Genomic DNA, 22,393 nt, shown 5'->3' on the forward strand with positions numbered 1-22,393 from the left:
GTTTGTCTGTCTGTCTGTTACCTATAGACTCGGAAACTACTGAACCGATCATCGTGAAACTTGGCATCTAAGGGTTTTTAATGCCGGGGATGGTTTCTATGATAGTTACAAACCGCTCCGACTTAAGGGAGAGGGGGCTTCCATACAAAACATGTAGTTTTTCGAAACAAATTAAAGTCATGACATCCATTTTCTCGAGGTTTTTTATTCCTTTGGGCGGTTTGTTTTTCGTCTCCATGGTCGAGGCGTCGCAAACATACGTCGCGAGAGGATAGTAACCATGGCATAGCATACTGATCAGTGGGAATATTTTGGCGCGTATTTCTCAACCAAGCATTTTTTCAATGCAAGGGGTGGCGATATGAAGCCTTGATGTGATTTTTTTTCTACTTGATTCCTAGCTCATTTGTACAGCACATGATTATGAATGACGCCTAGATGTTATCCAGATTGACATTTTGCCGATCGAATAAAACATATACATTTTTTTTTTGCCAAAATCTGAAATTGAAAAGTCATGGCATCCATTTTCAGAGATTTTCTTTTCTTTGAAGGGTTTGTTTTTCGTCTCTATGGTCAAGCAAATGTCGTCGCAAGTGGATAGTAACCAAAGCTGTTCGTTGATCGCTGGAAAAATTGAACAATTAGGCGCCTGTTTCTCAACCAAGTATCTATATTTCTTATGCACGTGGGGGCGATATGCAACCTAGATGTGCTTTTCTTGCCTAATTGTACACAGCACGTGAAAATAAAAAATATATATTTAGTTCTGATGCTAATGAAATAATGGTATGACACTTTGCGGACAATTGAAAAAAAAAAAACACCGAATTAAAAGAATTTACATACAATTTTTTAACCCAAGGTTATTTTTGAATCATATTGAAAACAGAAATATGAATGAGCTGTCTACATAGGTAGATCGGAAACATTTTGTTGATCATGTAAAAATGTACTTAACTGATAATGAAGATAAAAAAATCTGATCCGACACATGAACTGATCAAGAGCCTTTTCTTAAAATTAGATAAGATAGGACTGACATGTTCATAAGTGAAAGGTATCAGTGAAATAAACTGATTTTTATTGACCAAAAGTGAAGGAATTCATTTTTCGAAAGAATTTTCATTAAAGTAACACTAGAGCATATTCAAAGGTTCAACTTTTCTCTGTTCCAAAAAAATATAAAATTATGTTTTCTTCTAAAAATTGTTACTTCAGCCCAAATACACAACAGAAACGAATTTAGAAATGAAAATGAGAGCTTTTAATTTTAAATAATTCTGAAAAAAACATCGTACTCCTTGCTTATATACCAATTTAAGTACGTACTTAACATGAAAAGTGTTTTTGTGTTACATGGCTGCATAAAAGAGACTTTTGGTCCGCTTCTTTTTTGAAAAGTGAGACTTTAAAACTCATATTCAACTGGAAGCAAATTTTTTATGAGAAATTTTAAGTATACTTTGAAAGTGTTAAAGACAATATCCCCTCCTGTCAACTTACACGATGGGGCAAGGGCAAACGTCGAACTTTTGAGAAATTCATCTTTAAAATGATTCAATATGTTGAAAAGACCAGAAGGGGTATTCCGAAAGTTGAAACTGAAGCGGATATTTAAAATTCTTAAATGTCTTTGTAAATGAAAGTCATTTTCTTTGAACAGCATTCGTTAAAAGTGGAATAACAAACTTAAATTTATACTGCTAGAAACCTGCAGATATATAAATGAAACTTGATTAAACAAACAAACAGATAATCGTATTAAATCCATTTTAAAGCCATTACTCTGACGCATCTGAAAATAAGCTTTGCATCTACACTTGCCCCAATATACGGGACAACGTTAACTTAAAAATTTGTTTTTGCCGACTTTTTTGAATATTTGACTTTCAAAAAGAAAATAAAAAAAACGCGGAGAATTTATTAAGTGATGCAACTGATATTTTTTGCTTTAATAAATTTACTAAAAAGAAAAAAATTGAACTGTATGAAATCGATAATTTTCATACCATGATAAGTGTTTTTTGGGAAAACTTCAAGCTATAATGTCTCATGTCCACGAGTTTGGCATATGGCGATACATTTTTTTTAACATAATTTTGACGCAAAATGATAGATATTTAAACTGCTTCGAAGGGCGAGGATGGTGAAAAAAGCTGTTTGATAATGTTTATAAAAAATCCTTTTCATCGTTTTTTTTTCAAATTTCGATAGCTTATTTTTTTTAACTTAAAAAATACATCATCTAAAGCTAATCAGGGGCAGGAAGTGCTCATAATACAGAAAATCAGGAATATACTCAAAAAACTGTCCCGATTCACGCTATTGATCGGTTTTCAAAATTATATTTCCATCAAGTACAATGTGCAATAAATTCCAATATGCGAATCATTTTCTTTCAATTAGAAATTTATGTAAACTCGAGCCGGATAAATCAGCCTACCTTCTTCAAGCAGTGGGGGACAAAATTGGAAAAGATGGGGGAGCTCCCATGTAAGTTTAAGATCAAGAGCTTTTAAAAGAAGGGACCATATTTTAAAAGAGGGTTTTCTTGCGTACGGATATTAAGCATAACTCAAAAATAGATGTGATGTGTGTTTGTTTTTGCAACTTTTTTGAACATTTGACTTTCAAAGAGAAAATAAAAAAACGCGGAGAATTTATTAAGTGATGCAACTGATATTTTTTGCTTTAATAAATTTACTTAAAAGAAAAAAAAATTGCACTGTATAAAATCGATAATTTTCATACCATGATAAGTGTTTTTTGGGAAAACTTCAAGCTATAATGTCTCATGTCCACAATTTTGGCATATGGCGAAAAAAATTTTTAGCATAATTTTGACGCAAAAAGGATAGATATTCAAACTGCTTCGAAGGGCGAAGATACCATATTTGAATTGCAATTCTGAACTCCAGCTGCAGTTCTCATCTCAAAGCTGTTGGTGCTAAACCATGATGAGGTTTGATTTAAAAAAAAATGCTTACAAATATCTAAATTTGAATAAATTTTTACAAATTACATTTATTTTTGCAAGGTGTAGCAATGCACACCGGGTCAGCTAGTATAAAATAAAAACAAAATGAACTGTTATGATTGAATGTAAAGTTGAGCAAACTTTCTATAGTAAAATATATTTTTTTCTTTTTATTTTACTCTTCCTGCTCCTATATACAACTGTTTATTTACAATTAATATATATGCGTACAAGACAGATGTTCAATTGGACAACAATTGCATTGAGAAGTTACTGAAATCACGATTATTTCTGCTAGCTGCAGTTGAGTAGAGGTTGAAAAAAAGTTACTGGGAGAGAGCCATCAGCTGAAATAATATTAGTTAACTAGTGATCACGCTTAGCCAGCTCCGGATGAAAATTGATTAGGAATCCCCAGTAGCAGTAGGTAGTAGTTTTCCGATGTGATGCCGCCAGAATTGCAACAAAGTGGCAGCTTTTAATTGATTATCATTATTAATGCGCGATCCGCTTGCCGGGAAATTAATTCCTGGGACGCCCGATTGATTATTCTCCCCCTCTTTTCCGATTACTTGACGATATCAAACTGCATTCGGATGCAACTTTTGCCCTGTTGAGGATCGATAAGAAACGTGACCCATTAGATATGATCGGTTGATTTGCATGGAGAGATAACTCATTTGTTTTTCTCTTCTTAAGAATATAAAACCAGTTAAATTATGCCAATCCGGGAGGAGAAAAGTGATGACCTGCGACTTACCGTGTCGTGCTGAATTTCTGCCTCCACCTCGATTCTTCCCCGGGCAAGGGACAGCATCTGTTTGTACGGTTCAATGCTGATGATTTGAGTTGGATCCGAACAAATCGTTCCCTAAAATTATGAATGTTAGATTTTTTACCCCTTTATATCAAACAATGACTCACAGCTTGAACCGGGCACTTTTCCGGAAGATTGAGCGTCTTCATCATGGGTCCAATAGTAGGATGGCTACGAGCGTTTTCCATCCTTTCGCACAAATCCTCCGATCCCTCCATCACTTTGACGCCATCCTTCTTGATAGCATACTTAACCGTGGCCTGTTTGAACGCCTTCATTTCCACGCATCCGCGCATCTTGATCTCGCACTTCTTCGTCAGCACTGCGGTGCCATTTTCATGAGGTATCAGTATCCCTTCCGCTCCAGCACAGTTCTGGATCTTGCGCACCTTCAGCTTGTAGCCGCCATTCTGGAATTAAACAATAAGGTCGATGATTAATTTTGTTGTCTATTAATAAATTTTGAACATCTTTATTGGTTTATTTCCCAACGTTGAATAAATTAAAACATACACATAAAATAGGTATTGGAACAATACCTAGTATAATTTTTTCTTTATGATTAGGCTGGAACAAATATTAATTTCTTCTTTTGTAACCCCCCTCCCCCCCCTTCGAAATTTCTAAAAACCCGAAGGGGCGAAAAAATAAAGTTTAAAGTATGGGAGAGTGGGGAATCATGGGCCACTTTTTTTCGTTGTTCCATTACTTCTTTAATATAAAAGATAAAATGAAAATAAAAAATGGTATGGTATTCTACATTTTCAAGGTATCAAGGTATTTTTTTAAATTTTTAAATAAGTTATTTTCCCCAAATTCTGACTGTTTGAAAAAAAGCATTTTTTTTTGGATTTTGAAAAATGGTGGGGAATCGTGGGCCACCAAATCCAAATTGACCAAATAACATGCAAAGTTTATGAGTTGACCCAAAACTTTGATTTCCTAATTCATTTCGTTATTTAAAAGCAATTTCAGATGATGAAATAAAAATGAGAGCTGTGTATGATCGCATAGATTCCAAAACCTGGCTCGCGAACGTTTTGGCAAAATGTCTTATATAGGATGGACAAAATATTTTTCATAACTCTTCATTTGGCATAAGAAAACTTTACAGATCGGAAAAACGTATTTTAAGTTCTGAATGTGTATAAAAACATAAAAATATAGGTGATTCAAGATGTGTGGCCCACGATTCCCCACAAGCTATGATTTGCAAATTGGTTGCGTTTGTGTGACTTATTGATGTTTCATCAAAAATTCCTTTTCCACGTGAAAGATTATGGACAAAACTAAGATCATAAGCGTATGAGCATATTTTTGTTATGCACTTTAGGTTCCCCATCGATGATATTAGCGGGTGTTTTTTTAATTATGCAAGTAAATTTTTCCAACTTTTTTTAGCTTTATAAATAAAAGAAGCATATGATGCGTATTTCAGTCAACAACATATAGGAATACCTGCTCACGCAAAGTGACGACGATGACAGTTGGTTTGAGATTTTTATCTCAACACACATCTGAGATATTAAAAGTGGCCCACGTTTCCCCATGGCCCACGATACCCCACTCTCCCCTATTTTATGTTAATTTCGACAAAAAATTCAAATATCCGCAAGATAACAAGACCAAAATACAAATTTTGGAAGATGGGAGTTTTTCCACCTTTTCTAATTTTGATTTTATTGAATTATTCGATAAAAAAAAGTTCTTGATTTAAAGGTTTTGTGCAATGATAGAGTATGCTATTTTGTTGCATACAAGCTTTCGTGCGATTTATTCCAATTTATTTGTTTTTCGCATTATTTTTTAATGTCCCCCCCCTTGCGATGTTCCAACTCCGAGTGACAAAAGAAGGATTTGAAATTTGTTCCGGCCTTATAGTAGTTTTACGGTAAAACTTTTACCATCTTTCTGGTATTGGCCACTTTATATCAACGTTGTAGTTGGCGGAAAATTATTATTATTATTTTTTTTTATTAGTTGATCACCCAGGTGGTAAATCCTTTTTACGGATTTCATTCCAAGGCACGGCGAGCGACCGAGTCCCCCAAGTATTCTACTCTGGATCCATGAGTGCAATTGGACGACTCATGATACTAAAAGTACCCCTACGCCATAAAGTCCACCTGGGGCCTCTGGTCATAATTCCCATCCGGACCTGCAACGAATGCTATACCCGAGATGGGAGACCAAGTCCGTGCTTAAGCGCTCATCGGCAACTCTAGTTCGAGTCAAACTCCAGCATATATACCCTGCCTCTCGTTACGATTCAAGACTAAGAACCTCTCATCTAACGACTCGAGATCTTGGCTTCGCTTGGCTTGGCTCGAGGCCCTCTCCTCTTTGCCCGTTCGTGTGCTTTACAAAAGACTACTCGGATGATTCCCGGCGAAGAATTCATCCTACACCGACTCAGGTGACTCACCCGCCGACGACGTGAAGTCACCCTACCCGAGAGTCTACGTTCGACTACGAAGAAGGTCATGTCTTATCCCTCGTAGGGAGCGCGTTTTACTCAGACACACCGCGGCGGTGGAGGTATCCTACACAACGATCGCGACGTACCTATGCAACTCGGTATACGCAGAAGGTATTGTCTTATCTTTGTATGCTTTACTGCTAGGATCGGACGCACACTACTCAAATGCCTCCCGCCGAAAGGGCATTCTACTCCGATCGTGGTCCGGTCTTCCTCCTCCGTTTTTGGCTGGCAACCCTAGGCTTTTGCCCGCCGTGTGCCGAATCGAGAGCAGCTTATCCTAGACTCGCGCCTGTCACAGCACACGTACGGGTCTTAGACGCTTGCAACTCAGATGAATCCCAACGGTGATGTCATCCTACCCGACTCGAGTGGCTCATCCGACGGCGATGTGAGACCACTCTACCCGAGAGTATTCCGCGACGTGAATACTCTTCCCCCTACGAGTTCAACTGTGGAGAAGGTATTGTCTTATCCTCACAGCTTCCGTCGCAGAGAGCGCGTTCGACTCGGATACTCCGGGACGGTTACGTCGGAGGTATCCTGCACACAGACGCGCGACGTACCTAGCAGCTCGGCATACGCAGAAGGTATTGTCTTATCTTTGTATGCTTTACTGCCAGGGTCGGACGCACACTACTCAGGTGCTCCCCGACGAAGGAGTCACCTTACACCGATCGCGGACTGGTGCTGGTTCCAACTCCTCTGCAGGGCAGTCATGATCCGGGTGAACCCATCGCTGACCACGCGCCAAGTATTGGCGTCCTCACATATCCTCCGCATGATGTTGTCGGCTGTCGTATCTGGTCCGCAGATGGCAAGCATGTTAGCATGTACCTCTTCGAACCTTGGACAGTTGAACACTACGTGCTCTGGTGTCTCTTCTATGTCTCCGCAGGTTAGACAGGATGGCGAGGCCACGTGTCCAAACCGATGGTGGTACTGCATGAAACATCCGTGACCAGTCAGGAACTGTGTCATGCAAAAGTCCACCTCTCCATGTCTCCGATCCATCCAGGATCCAATATTAGGGATCAAGCGATGGGTCCACCGGCCACGTTCCGAGCTGTCCCACTGGTGCTGCCAGTTGGACAGCGAGGCCTCTCTGGCAATTATTGAAAAACTGTCCGATACACCTGTATTCGATATTTACTCTAGGGTTTGAACTCGCGGACATCGGATTACCTTGCAGATGCAATTCGATTAATATATGCCATCGTAACTGATTTTTTTATTTTTTTTTATAGGAAAATGTATTATAAATAATAAATTTAGAAGTTCAAAACACGTTTCCCCAGAGTTTCAAATTAAATTCAAATTAAAAAAAAATAGAGATCTAACTCTTGAGACAAAAATGGGAAAAAATTATAGAAAATGTTTCAACAGAGTTAAAAAAAAAAGAGTTTCGCAAATGTCCTGCTAAATATACTGATAAACAAATTTGATTCACAAATTATAGCGAGTATATTATTCGCTGATGTGTTTAAATACCAGTTCTACATATGTGAATAATTGCTATTTCTAAATAAAACAAGAATGAAGTTCCTACCAATTTTCAAGATTCTAAATTTTGATTTTGTGAAAGAAAAAAACCTAGAGCACATGAATTACAAAGTTTTTCATATAAACATCCGTCGAAAAAAGAATGAAATCGTCTGTTTGGCTAGAATATGCCTCATTATCTACCCTCCACCATTTTTGATCGCGTTTATCGATTTTGACGAAACTTGGCCTGGTATTAGATCAAACATCATTACATCTTTCGACTAAATTTCTAGATTGTTCAATGAAAGTTGCCGAAGATACAGCAAATTCAGTGAAGCAATTCCAAAATTCTCTTTTTCACGGGAATAGCTGTATCTTTGTTTCCAGTCATTGAAAAGACTTCAAGTTTCGTAGAACGTTCACGGAAAATAATAAAAAGGTAAAATTTACCGAAATAGCGAGGTGAACGCTCGTGAAAGCCAAAAAGGTAACTTCTACCTCTTCGAGGTGAAACTCACCTCACAGCGAGGTAAAATTTACCTGAATCGAGGTTGGAAAAAAGGTACAATTCACCGAGAAAAAAGGTGAATCCAAAAAAGGTAAATCTTACCTCGTAGCGAGGTGAATTGAGCTGAATAAAAAAGTATAATTCACCTAGAAAAAAAGGTAAATCCAAATAAGGTAAAACTTACTTCTTAGCGAGGTGAAGTTGACCTGAATTGAGCTAAACAAAACGGTACAATTCTTCTAGAAAAAAGTAACTATTCACCGAACCCGTTTATTGAGGTTAAGCTGTTTGTCATTCAGGAACAAGTTTTGCTTTGTGCCTAATATGTGAAAATCGGAATAGAATGGTAAGTGTTTTCTTAGATATCATTTAGTTGTGCTGGTTCTCGTCATAATACATTGCTTTTGTTTCAGATCGACCCATAGAGCTTTGAGGTGTATTCCACGTCATCCTCCAGCCGGAAAGCCGAACCTGACCGGATTAGTCGAACGGAAGGGGTCATGAATGTACGCAACGCAGGAGGATTCAGCGGCCATGGCGGCTCAGAAGAACGCGAAGCCGAATTACCAGTCCCTATTTATCTCCAATAAATATCATTTTTGAAAGAATTTGGTATTTTTTGAATTCTTATTGAAGAAACCAATCAAACCAACCAGCATTTACCTTTTAATTCAGTAAATGGGAAAACGGTATTATTTACTATTTTGCTAGGTGAATAAGAAAAAGGTAAAATTTACCTTTTTGCTAGGTGAATGAAAAAAAGGTAAAATTTACCTCGAAAGAGGGGTGGAAAAAATTCACCTCGCAAAAAGGTAAATTTTACCTTTTTTTTATTTTCCGTGTTAATTGAATAAAGTGATACGGTCAAAATTTGGTCAATATCAACTTGACGTATTTCTTTCAATTTTACTTTTAAAAAACCTGAACACCCCTCATTTTGAAGGTGTGTGTGTGTGTGTGTGTAAAATGTTGCTCCTATTTCGATTTTGGAATTCACTCTTCAGTTGTCAAATTCCGTCCAAGGAAGAAGAGCAGCGTATCAAAATTTGGCTCGCGCATCGCGAAAATCCGAGCTACTCGCCCGCAAAGCTGGCAAACTCGCTAAAAGTTGCCAAATCAACCGGTACAAATGTAATTAAAGTGTTTGGGGAACGTTTGTCGACAGCCAGGAAGTCTGGATCGGGGGGAAATCGAAAACCGGAAGCCGCTGAGACGGCAAAGAGAGTTGCCGGTAGTTTCAAGCGAAACCCTAACCTCTCTCTCCAAGATGCCGCAAATAAGCTGGGTGTATCGTCTACAACCGTGCATCGAGCCAAAAAACGAGCCGGACTATCGACTTACAAGAAGGTAGTGACTCTAAATCGCGATGATAAACAAAATACGACGGCCAAAGCGCGATCCCGGAGGCTGACACGACGATGCTGACGAAGTTTGACTGCGTGGTAATGGACGACGAAACCTACGTCAAAGCCGACTACAAGCAGCTTCTGGGACTGGAGTTTTATACGACAAAAGGAAAGGGAAAGGTAGCAGATATTTTCAAGCACATGAAACTGTCAAAGTTAGCGAAGAAATATCTGGTTTGGCAAGCCATCTCAGCATTTTCATAGCTTCCGGGATTGTCAACCAAGAAATTTACGTGAATGAGTGTTTGAATAAACGTGTGCTGCCTTTTTTGAAGAAACACGGTTATTCCGTACTGTTTTGGCCGGATTTGGAATCTTGCTATTACGGTTAAAAGGCCATGGAGTGGTACGCCGCCAATAACGTGCAGGTGGTTCCCAAGGACAGGAACCCTCCCAACACGCCAGAACTCCGCCCAATTGAGAAATACTGGGCTATTGTCAAGCGGAACCTAAAGAAGACAAAAAAAACTGCTAAGGACGAGCAGCAGTTCAAGGCAAACTGGCTTTCTGCGGCGAAGAAGGTGGACAAGGTGGCTGTGCAAAATCTGATGGCAGGGATTAAGCGTAAGACCCGGCAATTCGGATTTGGAAAAGCGGAAGCCTAACTGAATATTTTTCCTGAAGTTAATACTAATTGAACTTGAAAAAGAAATTTAATTCGATTTTTTAAATAAACGATTTCCCCAATTACACGCGTTTTCCCTTGACCAAATTTGGACCATATCACCCTTTACACGAAGGTTTTCTTACGCGGTTTTTTTACACGGTTTTCGGGAATTAACTCGGTTTTTTCTACACGGATTTCGCGAATTGATACGGTTTTTGGCAGAAAATAGTCCTTTTGAACGGAAAACACTTAAAAGTTGGGAAAATTTTTAAGTTGGGAAAATATTAGTTCTATGACTATGAACGTGATACATGAGAGCTCAGACCTGACACCTGAGATAAGGGACCTAAGACATGAGACCTGAGACATGAGACTTGAGACCTAAGAAATAAGACCTGAGACCTGAGACCAAAGATATGAGACTTGAGACCTGAGACTTGATATATGAGACATAAGACATGAGACCTGAGACTTGAGACAAGAGCCATGAAACATGAGACCTGAGACCTGAGACATGAGACTTTAGACCTGAGTATTTTTTACAAAACCACCAAACCAAATTAACTAGAGACTTTGCCACGAGCAGAAATAATTTAGGATCCAACCGAAAGATTTTTTTAAAAGAGTGTTTCACAAGTTTTTTTCGTCCATCAGAAATCATCTGTCTCATTGCCTCGGTACCGCCTTTACAATTTACGAGCTGTGGAAAAAGCAAAAGCAATTTATTCTTGAGGTTAATTCAATGCTAGGCATCACTTTAAGCTTCTCGGAGAAAAATTTACGGGACATTTCTGCGATCTACACTTAGTTTTTCGCTTATAAAAATTCAAAGCTCTGGCATAAGCTCTGATTTCCCTGATAACCCTTAACCGTAGTTACAGATCACGTGCTTCACTTCAACGCATGACTTTTACTTTGTGGACATTTTTGACAGTGTATGAACACTTTTCCACCACTTGGGCACAGAATTTTTTTGAATTAACTATGCACGGGTTTTCCAGCTATCGATAATGATGGATTTTAAAGGAAACTATGCATCGTAAATATCTCAAAAACCACTTTAATTTTTAAATTTGAATAAAGGTCGAATAGCACTTTTTTCAGGCAACAAAATGCTGTCAAAATTTTGTATGTCCGATAATTAGGAACTAGCCATCAGTAAAATAAAGCGTCCCATTTCTAAATGAACTAAGCTTAAGCCTTCATTCCATTTTTTTCGGAAAAAAATCACATAAGATAAGTTTCATTGAATTCAAAATTTTTCAACCCGAGCAAGCTATTTCTGAATTAATTGAAAAATGTAGGGAAATTAAGTATAAAACAGCTCATACAACCTTCATTCGATTCCTCGGAAAAATCACACAAGATAAGTTTCATTTGGTTAAATGTTTTCAATTCGGAACATTTTTTTTTTGTTTCGATTTTAGTCGTTTTACCATCTTTATGGCTTTCGCGACTTCATCAACGTTGCAGTTGGCGGATCGTTATTGTAAAACTTTTCCGGTACAACTGTGTTCGATGTTTACTCTTGGGTTCGAACTCGCGGACATCGGCTCAGGAAACTACAGACTTGCCAACTGAGCTATATCACAAGCCACAACAGTTTTTTTTTAAATATTCAAAAAATGTAGGGGAACTAAGGTTAAAACAGCAATAACTCCGTTTTCCAAAGCGTGAATTGGCTCAAACAACCTTCATTTGATTCCTCGGAAAAAAATAACACTAGAACATGCTTTTTCTGAACTATTTGAAAAATTTCTTTTTTTTTCCGGTGCGTGTGGTGGCTTAAAGAGCCTTCACTTGATTCCTAGGAAAAAAATCGCACAAGATAGGGGTCATTTGATTCAAAATTTTCAAGTCCGAACATACTTGTTTTATAAAATTATTGAAAAATATAGTGGAATCGAGGGTAAAATCAGCCGTAACTTCATTTTCCGAAGCGTGCGGAGGCTCAAACAGCCTTCATTCGATTTCTTGGAGACAATTACACTAGATAGGTCTATTTTTTTAGATTTTCCAGTCCCAATTAGTTTTATTTTGAATTGTTTACAAAATATAGGTGAATGAGTAGTTAAAAAGGCACTATATCTCTGTTCGTAAGCTTGTGCGGCGTCTAAAATATGGTTGCCAGAATTTTTTTCAGCACGTACCCGGCCCGAACAAAACCAGGCCATTTTATCTAAAAACTTGGCAAAATCAGGACATTTGATTACAAAAGGTCTACAAAAAATCCTGTCAAAATCCTGGCAAATTTTATCAAAATCCAGAAATGACTCAACAAGACAAATCAAGAAAATATCTTGAAATTTTTTTATCAGCAGTTTCTAAATTGTAATTTAAGGATGGTTTTTATAAAACTTGCTCAAAAAATTTAGTTTTGGACGCATAAATAAAAAAAATTAACAACATTTGAAGTAATTGTTTTTTTTAACAAAATTATCAAAATAAATATGATCGATTTTTTAAAGGCATTAAATACGATTTAAAATCTGCTCATTGTTTCGATTAAAAAATAATATTTCAAGAGTTTTTCTTCTTGAGTTTTAAAAACGGACGATTGTGTCAGTGAGTGTTTGGCCTCAGCCTTTTCCTCAAAAGATATTTGCTGGAAGCCTCATCATTGGTGCCATGGGGCTGTGACGAAAATTGTGTTAAGCTGTTTCGAAATGATTCAACAACTTTAAATTGATTAAAACCAAATCTTATGCTCTGAATTCGTCTTCGTACGTTTCGTACTTGAAAAGTATCAAATTTTCGAAGGTAATGGAAAGTATTAGAGAAACATGATTTATGAAAGAAAAAAAAGAACATAAGCCGTAAATATCATGAATTTTTCAAAAAACCATTTGTTCAACTTTTTTTGAAGCGAGTTTTGAGGCCGACTTTGCATGGGGAAATTGTGACAGTTGTAAAATTGCACAACTTCAATGGAGTTGTCGACAAAATATTTTGAAGTTTAATTGTACTTTTGGAGTGATTCCATGTTTTTAATTACACTAGTTTACAAAATTTAAAAAAAATCGTGAACTTGATTAACTGACCAACATTTTTAATGTAAAATCGGGCGCTGAATTCGAAAATGAAATTCAAAAAAATCTCAGTAGAACCGTTTTTGAGCTATGCTCAAAATATGAAATTTCGAAAAAATTAAAAAAGTTCTTGTACTTAGATTAAAATATCTCGGACGGCATAACAGTAATTTGAAATCCCTCTTTTGCATATTGAAGGAGATTGAGTTTTCTATCGATCATCTGAACACTGTTTTTGCGTTTGACCAACAGTATTGTTGATATTAGTGACTTTATGAGAAAAAAAATTAAAAAAACGCATTTTTTTAGAGAAAATTTTGTTTCAACGAAGGTTTTAGACTCGATGGTAGCATTTTAAAAATCTGATTTTCTTTTGCGCTTAAATGTCAATTTAAAACAAAGATTTCAAGTGGTTATTTATCAAAATCGGTTGAAAATTGAAGAAGTTATGGCTACTTTACCATAACTGAAAATTTTGGAGTTTTTAATAATTTAACGAACCGCAGTACACTTATCATAGTACAAGAAGAATGAAACATGATAAATCTCACTCGCTCCAAGTCAAAATTATTTATTAGCTTACCAGAAGGTCACATGCCAAGTTTCAGGAAGATCTGACCATAGGAAGGGGTTGCTTAAGTCTCAAACGTGAATTAAATTTTGAGGTATTTTGCCCGGAAGGACGAAAAATACTGGTTTTTCATCAATAACTTTTTTCATCCCTAGCTGATTGTTTTTTATGGTTGATTTTCTTAAAGCCTAAGTTGAGACAAATATTTCACCTGAAGACTGTAACTCGATTGGATTTGAAACAGAAAAGTTATTGCGGTTCAAAGGCCGCAAATTTTGTCCAACACGCAATGAGTACTTTTTACCCATTGCGTTTTATACGACAATTTTTGACCAAAATACAATCTTTGAACCGCAATAACTTTTCTGTTTCAAATCCAATCGAGTTACAGTCTTGAGGTGAAATATTTGTCTCAACTTAGGCTTTAAGAAAATCAACCATAAAAAACAATCAGCTAGGGATGAAAAAAGTTATTGATGAAAAACCAGTATTTTTCGTCCTTCCGGGCAAAATACCTCAAAATTTAATTCACGTTTGAGACTTAAGCAACCCCTCCCTATGGTCAGATCTTCCTGAAACTTGGTATGTGACCTTCTGGTAAGCTAATAAATAATTTTGACTTGGAGCGAGTGAGATTTATCATGTTTCATTCTTCCTGTACTATGATAAGTGTACTGCGGTTCGTTAAATTATTAAAAACTCCAAAATTTTCAGTTATGGTAAAGTAGTCATAACTTCTTCAATTTTCAACCGATTTTGATAAATAACCACTTGAAATCTTTGTTTTAAATTGACATTTAAGCGCAAAAGAAAATCAGATTTTTTAAATGCTACCATCGAGTCTAAAACCTTCGTTGAAACAAAATTTTCTCTAAAAAAATTCGTTTTTTATAATTTTTTTTCTCATAAAGTCACTCATATCAACAATACTGTTGGTCAAACGCAAAAACAGTGTTCAGATGATCGATAGAAAACTTAATCATCTTCAATATGCAAAAGAGGGATTTCAAATTACTGTTATGCCGTCTGAGATATTTTAATCTAAGTACAAGAACTTTTTTAATTTTTTCGAAATTTCATATTTGGAGCATAGCTCAAAAACGGTTCTACTGAGATTTTTTTGAATTTCATTTTCAAATTCAGCGCCCGATTTTACATTGGAAATGACCTTCAGTTTACTGAGTTCAAAAATGCTGTAAACTAGTGTTATCAATATCTCCAAAGGTTGCAACCATTTTAAAAACAAAAACATATGCATTTAAAAAGGCAATATTTAAACTTTCATGAACATATAATTTTATTTTAAGCATAGTTTCAATAGAATTCTTGATAAGTTCATAGAATTTAATTATTAATCTTATTTTTGTAATTTCCTCCAAAGAAGAAAATCTACAATTAATTGTCGAAAATATGGATTCGAGAATATAAGATTATTTTTAACATTATTACTTATCGACAAACTTAAATTTTCTCTTAAATATTCTTATTGGTGGGATAGCTTATGTCTCAAGAGTATTGGATTATAAAAAAATAATTGAGGAAACGTAAATATTTCATCAATCAAATGTTAAAAAATACCACCCAAACTACTTTACCCCCTGTATCTGGCTTACGAATTCTGTTATAAAATTGCTGTAAATTTTCTGAGATCAATAAACTGGTCAAAATTTTCAATTAAAACATAGACATGCGAAGATTTTTCTAAATTGAAAACTTGCAATGCCCTTTTAGGACCCTTAGTGTTTAATGAAACAGAAGAAAGAGAACGAAAAATGATTTAAAAACTATCATTTCCTAACCAAACATTCCAAAGCTAAGGGTTTATCGGATACTCTTTTAGACTTTTTATATGTGTATATTACGGTGGCAGTGAGAAAAGGGTCATGTCGTATTTAAGAACCGATATTTTTTTTCCTATTTTATAGAAATTGAATCCGTTAAGCTCATTCTTCCTTCAACCGACCATATCCATTTTGTAGAAAGGATAAAAAAAAATTAACTGTACAAAATTTCAGCTCAATCGAACTTGATTTAGGGGTGCCTTGAAGTTTCAATTGTTTACCCTTAAAAATTATCTTAGGGGGATCTAAAGGAAATCAAAAAAATTCTAAAATCTAAAACCTCTACATTTTAGGCATTTTAAGTCATTTAACATTAAAATAAAAATTACAATTTTTCCAATTTCATTTGGTCACCCTTTGAGGGTAAAAAAATCGAAACTTTGAGCGCTTTAAGCCATCCCTGAATCAAGTCCGATTTAGTTGAAATTTCGATCAATCTACAAAATGTTTGCGAAATTCGACATGGCCCACTTGACTGCCATCCTAGTCAACATTAGTTCTCACGTTCAAGCATCTATGAATTCAAATATCCTTACACAGGCAAACACCACACCAAAAACACTTATCAAAAGGACATAAAACACCACCGAAAGATTCTTCGACATCGCGAGGGACATTGTGAGGCAACTTTGACAACTTTGGCAACTTCGGCGACTAATTAATCGGAACTAAACCAGACACACTCGACGGCACTGAGGAGATCTCTGAACAACACCAGACTATCCCGATCGGTGGCTTCCGGAAAACTGAACGTCCAGCGAGATGATCTTGAAAATCCTAGCCTCGCAAAAATAACAATATATTCCCGGCATCATCATCACTCATCATCATCCATCTCTCATCACGAGCCAGAACGCGCCACCATGACTAAATACCTAACTAGAATGAATGTTTGTACGTTCGTTGGTACCTACGGTAGTTAAGATTCGGAAGTGCTTAGCCTGATCAATTTAATCCAGTCGAAAGGGTTCCCAGCTGGGCGGTTGAAAACTTTTCGAATTTATTTTAAAGAATTTAATGCAAAAAAATTAAATGAATACATTTCTGATATAAATCTGTAAATAAAATTAAGAATTTCCCCTTACTTCGAAATATATATTTTTTCAATAAAATTAAAAAAAAAGATATTTGAAAATGGAACTGTGCGGGTTCTCGTCTAAAGACTAAAAGAAGTAAATACACAATCGCCTTGATGTATGCAGAAATATAGTTAAAGTAAATTTTGTTGAAGGTGTTTACGCGCAACCTTATCTTTTGAAATATTCCTGAATTTCAAAATTTTAAAATGATAGCATTGTTTTAATCAAATTTCTCAGATGTGACTTTTCCGCATGGTATAGTTGATCGTACGTCATTAAATTGATCGCAATAATTCCGATAAAAGGTTCAAGTTACCTGGAGCTTTCATGTCGAAAATTCCCAGCTAGATGAAAACAAAAACCAGAAAAAACTATCACCTTCCGATCGTCACAGATCAGCTAATTTAGATTCGGGCAATTTTCCGTTGAAATTGTTTTCAACCGACCAGGGTGTGTCGCATGGAACATTGAGCATGCTTATGGGATCAGTAAACAACTCGTGCGTCACCTGCGGGATTGATCAATCAGTAAATCACCGACTGGTTAACTTATAACCTACACTGGGCAAATGATACATTGGAAATTGTTATAATGAGACAATTTTTTGGATTCGCAGACAAAAAATATTACCTTTTTTTGTTGACTGGATCCAAAATATCAGTTTAAAATTTCCTAATTTTTTTATAAACTATTTATTAGTTCTTCATCAAGTTTTAATAATACAAACAGGTAAAAGATAAACGAAAAAATTATGACGCCTTAACGCTAAAGGTTAATAACCGACATTGGTTGACCCTTCGAAGTCAGCACGTGTTAGTTGGCTTGAAGGGAAAACTATTGTAAATAAAAGCAATAAGCCAGATTGATCAGGTTGGGAGGAAACCGACCTTGCTCTGATGATGCCTTATCTGAATGAAGGGAATTAATTTTTTTTTAAATTATTTTAGTGCATCGAAAAGCCATAACTGAAAATAACTACGACAAAGATTTCCAAATAATCCAGTTTCTGAATGATAAAAACCCCGTCCCGTTGGAACAGTTTTAAAGTACTTTTTATAAAAAATATTCTGCGGTGTGTAAAAGATATTTTTACTATTTTTCTCTGTTGGGAAAACTGTACAAAACGCACCAGCGCGTTAAGATGGCCCATTCCATTATTTTTCAAAAATACGCCAACTTATGGCTACGAATGATGCTTTTCTTTATTTTTAATGCGGCAAACAAGCTTCTCTATCATTTTTTAGGTGAAAATTTTATTGAAATGACTTAAATTCTTACAAACAGAAGGATAAATCGAATCTGCGTGAAACTAGTAATTTTTCATTATTAACACTTAAGGTTTTATGGAAAACCAGACAATGCAGACTAATTAAATTTCGACTTTACAATTTTCCAATCGTAAAGGGTGATACGGTCAAATTTGGTCAAGAAAAAAAACGCGTGTAAATCGGTGAAATCGTTTATTTAAAAAATCAAATTTAATTTCTTTTTTAAGTTTAATTAGTATAAAATTCAGGAAAAATATTCAGTTAGGCTTCAGATTTTCCAAATGCGAATTTCCAGGCCTTACGGTTAACCCCTACCATCAGATTTTGTACAGCAACCTTGTTCACCTTCTTCGCCGCAGAAAGCGGCGAAAGTTTTTTTTGGTCTTCTTTAGGTTCCGCTTGACAATAGCCCAGTATTCTCAATTGGGCGGAGCTCCGGCGTGTTGGGAGGGTTCTTGTCCTTGGGAACCACCTGCACGTTGTTGGCGGCGTACCACTCAATGGCCTTTTTACCGTAATAGCAAGATTCCCAATCCGGCCAAAACAGTACGGAACAACCGTGATTCTTCAGGAAAGGCAGCAGACGTTTATTCAAACACTCTTTCACGTATATTTCTTGGTTGACAGTCCCGGAAGCTATGAAAATGCTGCTTTTCAAGCCACAAGTACAGATGGCTTGCCAAACCAGATATTTCTTCGCGAACTTTGACAGTTTCATGTGCTTGAAAATATCTGCTACCTTTCCCCTCCCTCTTGCCGTATAAAACTTCGTCAGCATCGTCGTGAACAGCCTCCGGGATCGCGCTTTGGCCGTCGTATTTTGTTTATCATCGCGATTTGGAGTCACTACCTTCTTGTAAGTCGATAGTCCGGTTCGTTTTTTGGCTCGATGCACGGTTGTAGACGATACACCCAGCTTATTTGCGGCATCTCGGAGAGAGAGGTTAGGGTTTCGTTTGAAACTACCGGCAACTCTCTTTGTCGTCTCAGCCGCTTCCGGTTTCCCCTCGATCCAGACTTCCTGGCTGTCGACAAACGTTGCCCAATCTATTTAATTACATTTGTAACGGTTGATTTGGCAACTTTTAGTGATTTTGCCAGCTGCTCTTCTTCCTTGGACGGAATTTTGACAACTGAAGAGTGAATTCCAAAATCAAAATAGGAGCAACATTCTACACACACACATCTTCAAAATGAGGGGTGTTCAGGTTTTTTAAATGCAAAATTGAAAGAAATACGTCAAGTTGATATTGACCAAATTTTGACCGTATCACCCTTTATTATTTTAAGTAATTTATGTTCAATCTTCAGTTATTTTCAGTTTTATGAAAAATAATTTATGCCAACTTTTAGCGGCCTGTTGCCTGAATATTTCTAGTGCAGCCTTTCGCAATCAAAGCGTTGGATATAGGATTACTTTAAAATTGTCAGGAAACCGCTGGTAAGATAATACCCAAGTAACCAAAAGTCGCATAGATACTTAATCTTGAGCATTAAAAGTTCACATTTGGCTGAGTAAAAGGTCCTCGAGAGAATTGAAAATAAGTGCTTGATTCGGACTTCTGAACGAACATAAAAAGTCTAAAAAAGTAGCATAGAACATTTTTGTGCGTTCTAAGTACCTTTAAAAATCCAGAATTAAATTTGGACAATCGTGCTTCGTTACGAACTTCTTACGAATTTTTTGGTTCCATGAAGAACTTCTTACGAACTTTTCGGTTCCATGCAGCACTTGTTACGAACGTTTTGGTTCCATGAGGAACTTCTAAAGAACTTCAATGCAAACGTATAAATTATCTATAAAAAAATAAAAGAATGGTTTGTTTTACTGTCGGCGATTGGAACAAAAATGATGTTAGGATAAGAACATTGGAATGGAAAAGTCCAGGTACATAAGTAAATGATACTAAGGGAATACTTTACTAAGCCCCAAATAAGTTTCTGCACTAGCTTTCCACAAATTCTATAGTTTTTTAACATGAATAATCCATAGTTTAGTTTTTGAGCCAAACAAACAAAAAAATCCGGTTTTGTTTTCAAATTTTGCTTTCAAATTGTTTTCAATGATAGTATATATTCACACCGAATCAGTTTTTCTCATTTACATTGCTATGCTTCCTCATTTTCGTTAATTTTCTTCATGGAGTTTTGTGGAAGTTTTCCATTTAATTTTTTCACATCACTTGGATTTTTTTTTTCAAAATCGTTTTAACTAGTAACAGCTCAGTCAATCATGTTTATCTAGATATTTCACTCAAACAAAGCTTTTTTTCTCGGTCAATGGTGAATATGACAAAAAAAAGGTTAGGAGAGGAACATAAAACAGTAAAAATAATTTAGAATATGTATATTCATCAGCAATATTCATAACTTATAAATTTAATTTATATTCACAATCTTACTACATTTCAAAGTTTTTACGTTTTCCACAGCGGTTCCGACTCTTCTTATTTTCCTCCTCGATAAAAGAACTCTCACATCAACCGCATTTGTGTTTCAGCTAAGAGCAACCGAAAATAATGCATTCTTCAAATTTTTTTTCCTGATACATTTTGAAGAATTGCGATTGTTTTCTCCCATCAAGAATCTAAAATTTACAAAATTATCGTTAGTGAAACGGTACAAAATAAAACTCCTTCAAAAAATCGTACTTTTTCACGAGCTTAATTTGGCTTTCATTTTCTCTTGTTGAAGATTCAGCAGCACTTCATTGTCGGATGTTTCTTAAAAGAACTCGTTGATTCACCGCTTGGAGTTATTTTTTTTTTCAATTAGAATTTTAAAGAAAAAGTAAGGCACACATATCACAAAAAAACAAAACCAAACTTTGAAAAACTTACGTTTGTTCTCGAATCGTGCGAGTCTGGGTTGGAAGAAATTGATTGATCATTAATGAATACAAATGTTTACGTTTTTTTTATATTTAGCCTACTTTGAAAACGTGATAACATGAATCAACTTTAAATTGATGTTTAAAATCAGTTCAATATAAGCATTGCCCATGGTCAGAGGTAGCGTGTTCAGTTCTCACCACGAAGGTCCAGGTTCAAATCTACAAGCATACACGTTGTTAAAGTAAGTATGAAATTCATTTAAAGAGGAGGTAAGTAATAGTCCTACACAGATTTGAGAACATGGTAGATTCCAAATTAAGTAAAAATACATGATAGCGTTATTTTTTTTCTTTTTTTGTTTTATTGATGGTTTCCTGTAAAGGCTGAGTAGCCTTTTATTCAGCTTTGATTATAGAACTTAAAAGTGTGGATAAGAACTTAAATTTTCAGCTGAATAGAATGTATATAGCGCTCTAGCAGGGCTGAGTAAGCTTTTAAGAGACTGTTTTATGGAACTTTTGATTACTTGGGTAATCTCCAATATTATTTATTACTTTTGAAAGAAACAAATGAAATATTTTAAGATGCGTGCTGAGTTTTTAGGAATTGTTACCGGACCAAATTTTTAACGTCACCTCAACTAGTGTTCTGATATCAACTGCTAAGAGTGAGAATATTCCGTGTGTAAAAAAGTTTGATTATCATTGCTTATCAAAACCAGAAGGCAATTGGCGAAAAGAAGTGATTGAAACTGTTAACGATTTCGATTCAATCAATCATTTGCCCAAAACACAACAGCAACAGCAACTCTACTACTCAAAATGTCATATGAATTGAAATTACGTCCCACAAAGTTTTCAAAAATAAAGACTAAAAAAAACATCAAATTCTGCTATAAAATGTGATGATAAGCAATCAATATGAATATCTAATAGAACGATTATATTTTATAATAACAAAAAATCAAGATGAACTGACAATTATCCACAACTGATTGAGATTTTTTTGTTTAAATAGTTTAAATAACATTTTCTGAAGTAGAGGACTAGCGGTGAATATAACCGTTGTCAGGTACAATAAAAATATTTAAAAATTGAGGGAAACGAGTTTAAATAAGAAGTTAATTAAATTCTGATTTCCCAAAGTTAAAATTGGTTTTCTCGAGTGATTTGAATCTGAAAAGTGTAACATAGTCATTTCAACACAGCTGGAGAGTAAATTTCAACTTTATTACATTAATGTAGATCAGGGGTGAGCAACGCGTGGCCCTCGAGGCGTCCTTGTGCGGCCCGCGAAGCATTTTCAAATTTCTTTTTTTTTCTGCGATTGTTTGTAATAAAACACTAGTCCATATAAAAAAATAAATAAATAAGATGTCAGTTACTTGACCATTCATTCATTCAGTATTTAACTTTTTTTTTTCTGGCATTTCTATCGTTCTTTTAAAGGAAAAAGTTCAATATTATTTATACGCAAACACAAATATTTG

At 35.7% G+C, this 22,393-nt stretch overlaps 1 protein-coding gene across 1 annotated transcript; it reads right to left on the reverse strand.

Moving 5' to 3' along the window:
* Nucleotides 1-2,748: 2,748 nt before the first annotated feature.
* LOC129748806 (uncharacterized) lies at nt 2,749-16,457 on the reverse strand. Its single transcript, XM_055743557.1, has 4 exons — nt 16,260-16,457; nt 3,905-4,207; nt 3,741-3,851; nt 2,749-3,590 (listed from the first exon to the last, which is right to left on the reverse strand). The coding sequence occupies exons 1-4, from the start codon at nt 16,338-16,340 to the stop codon at nt 3,549-3,551; spliced, it is 537 nt and encodes a 178-aa protein (XP_055599532.1). The 5' UTR covers nt 16,341-16,457; the 3' UTR covers nt 2,749-3,548.
* Nucleotides 16,458-22,393: the final 5,936 nt, after the last annotated feature.

The sequence above is a fragment of the Uranotaenia lowii genome, chromosome 2 (assembly GCF_029784155.1).
Source record: "Uranotaenia lowii strain MFRU-FL chromosome 2, ASM2978415v1, whole genome shotgun sequence".
In the NCBI taxonomy this organism is placed as follows: domain Eukaryota; kingdom Metazoa; phylum Arthropoda; class Insecta; order Diptera; family Culicidae; genus Uranotaenia; species Uranotaenia lowii.

Excerpts from the sequence above, each read along its gene's own strand:
- LOC129748806 (XM_055743557.1), bottom strand. The coding sequence starts at position 16,340 with ATGTCCCTCGCGATGTCGAAGAATCTTTCGGTGGTGTTTTATGTCCTT. Across the intron at positions 4,208-16,259 it reads TTGGTGTGGTGTTTGCCTGT|AATGGCGGCTACAAGCTGAA; the intron begins GTAAGGATATTT and ends GTTTAATTCCAG. Across the intron at positions 3,591-3,740 it reads CAGAAATTCAGCACGACACG|GGCAAAAGTTGCATCCGAAT; the intron begins GTAAGTCGCAGG and ends GATCCTCAACAG.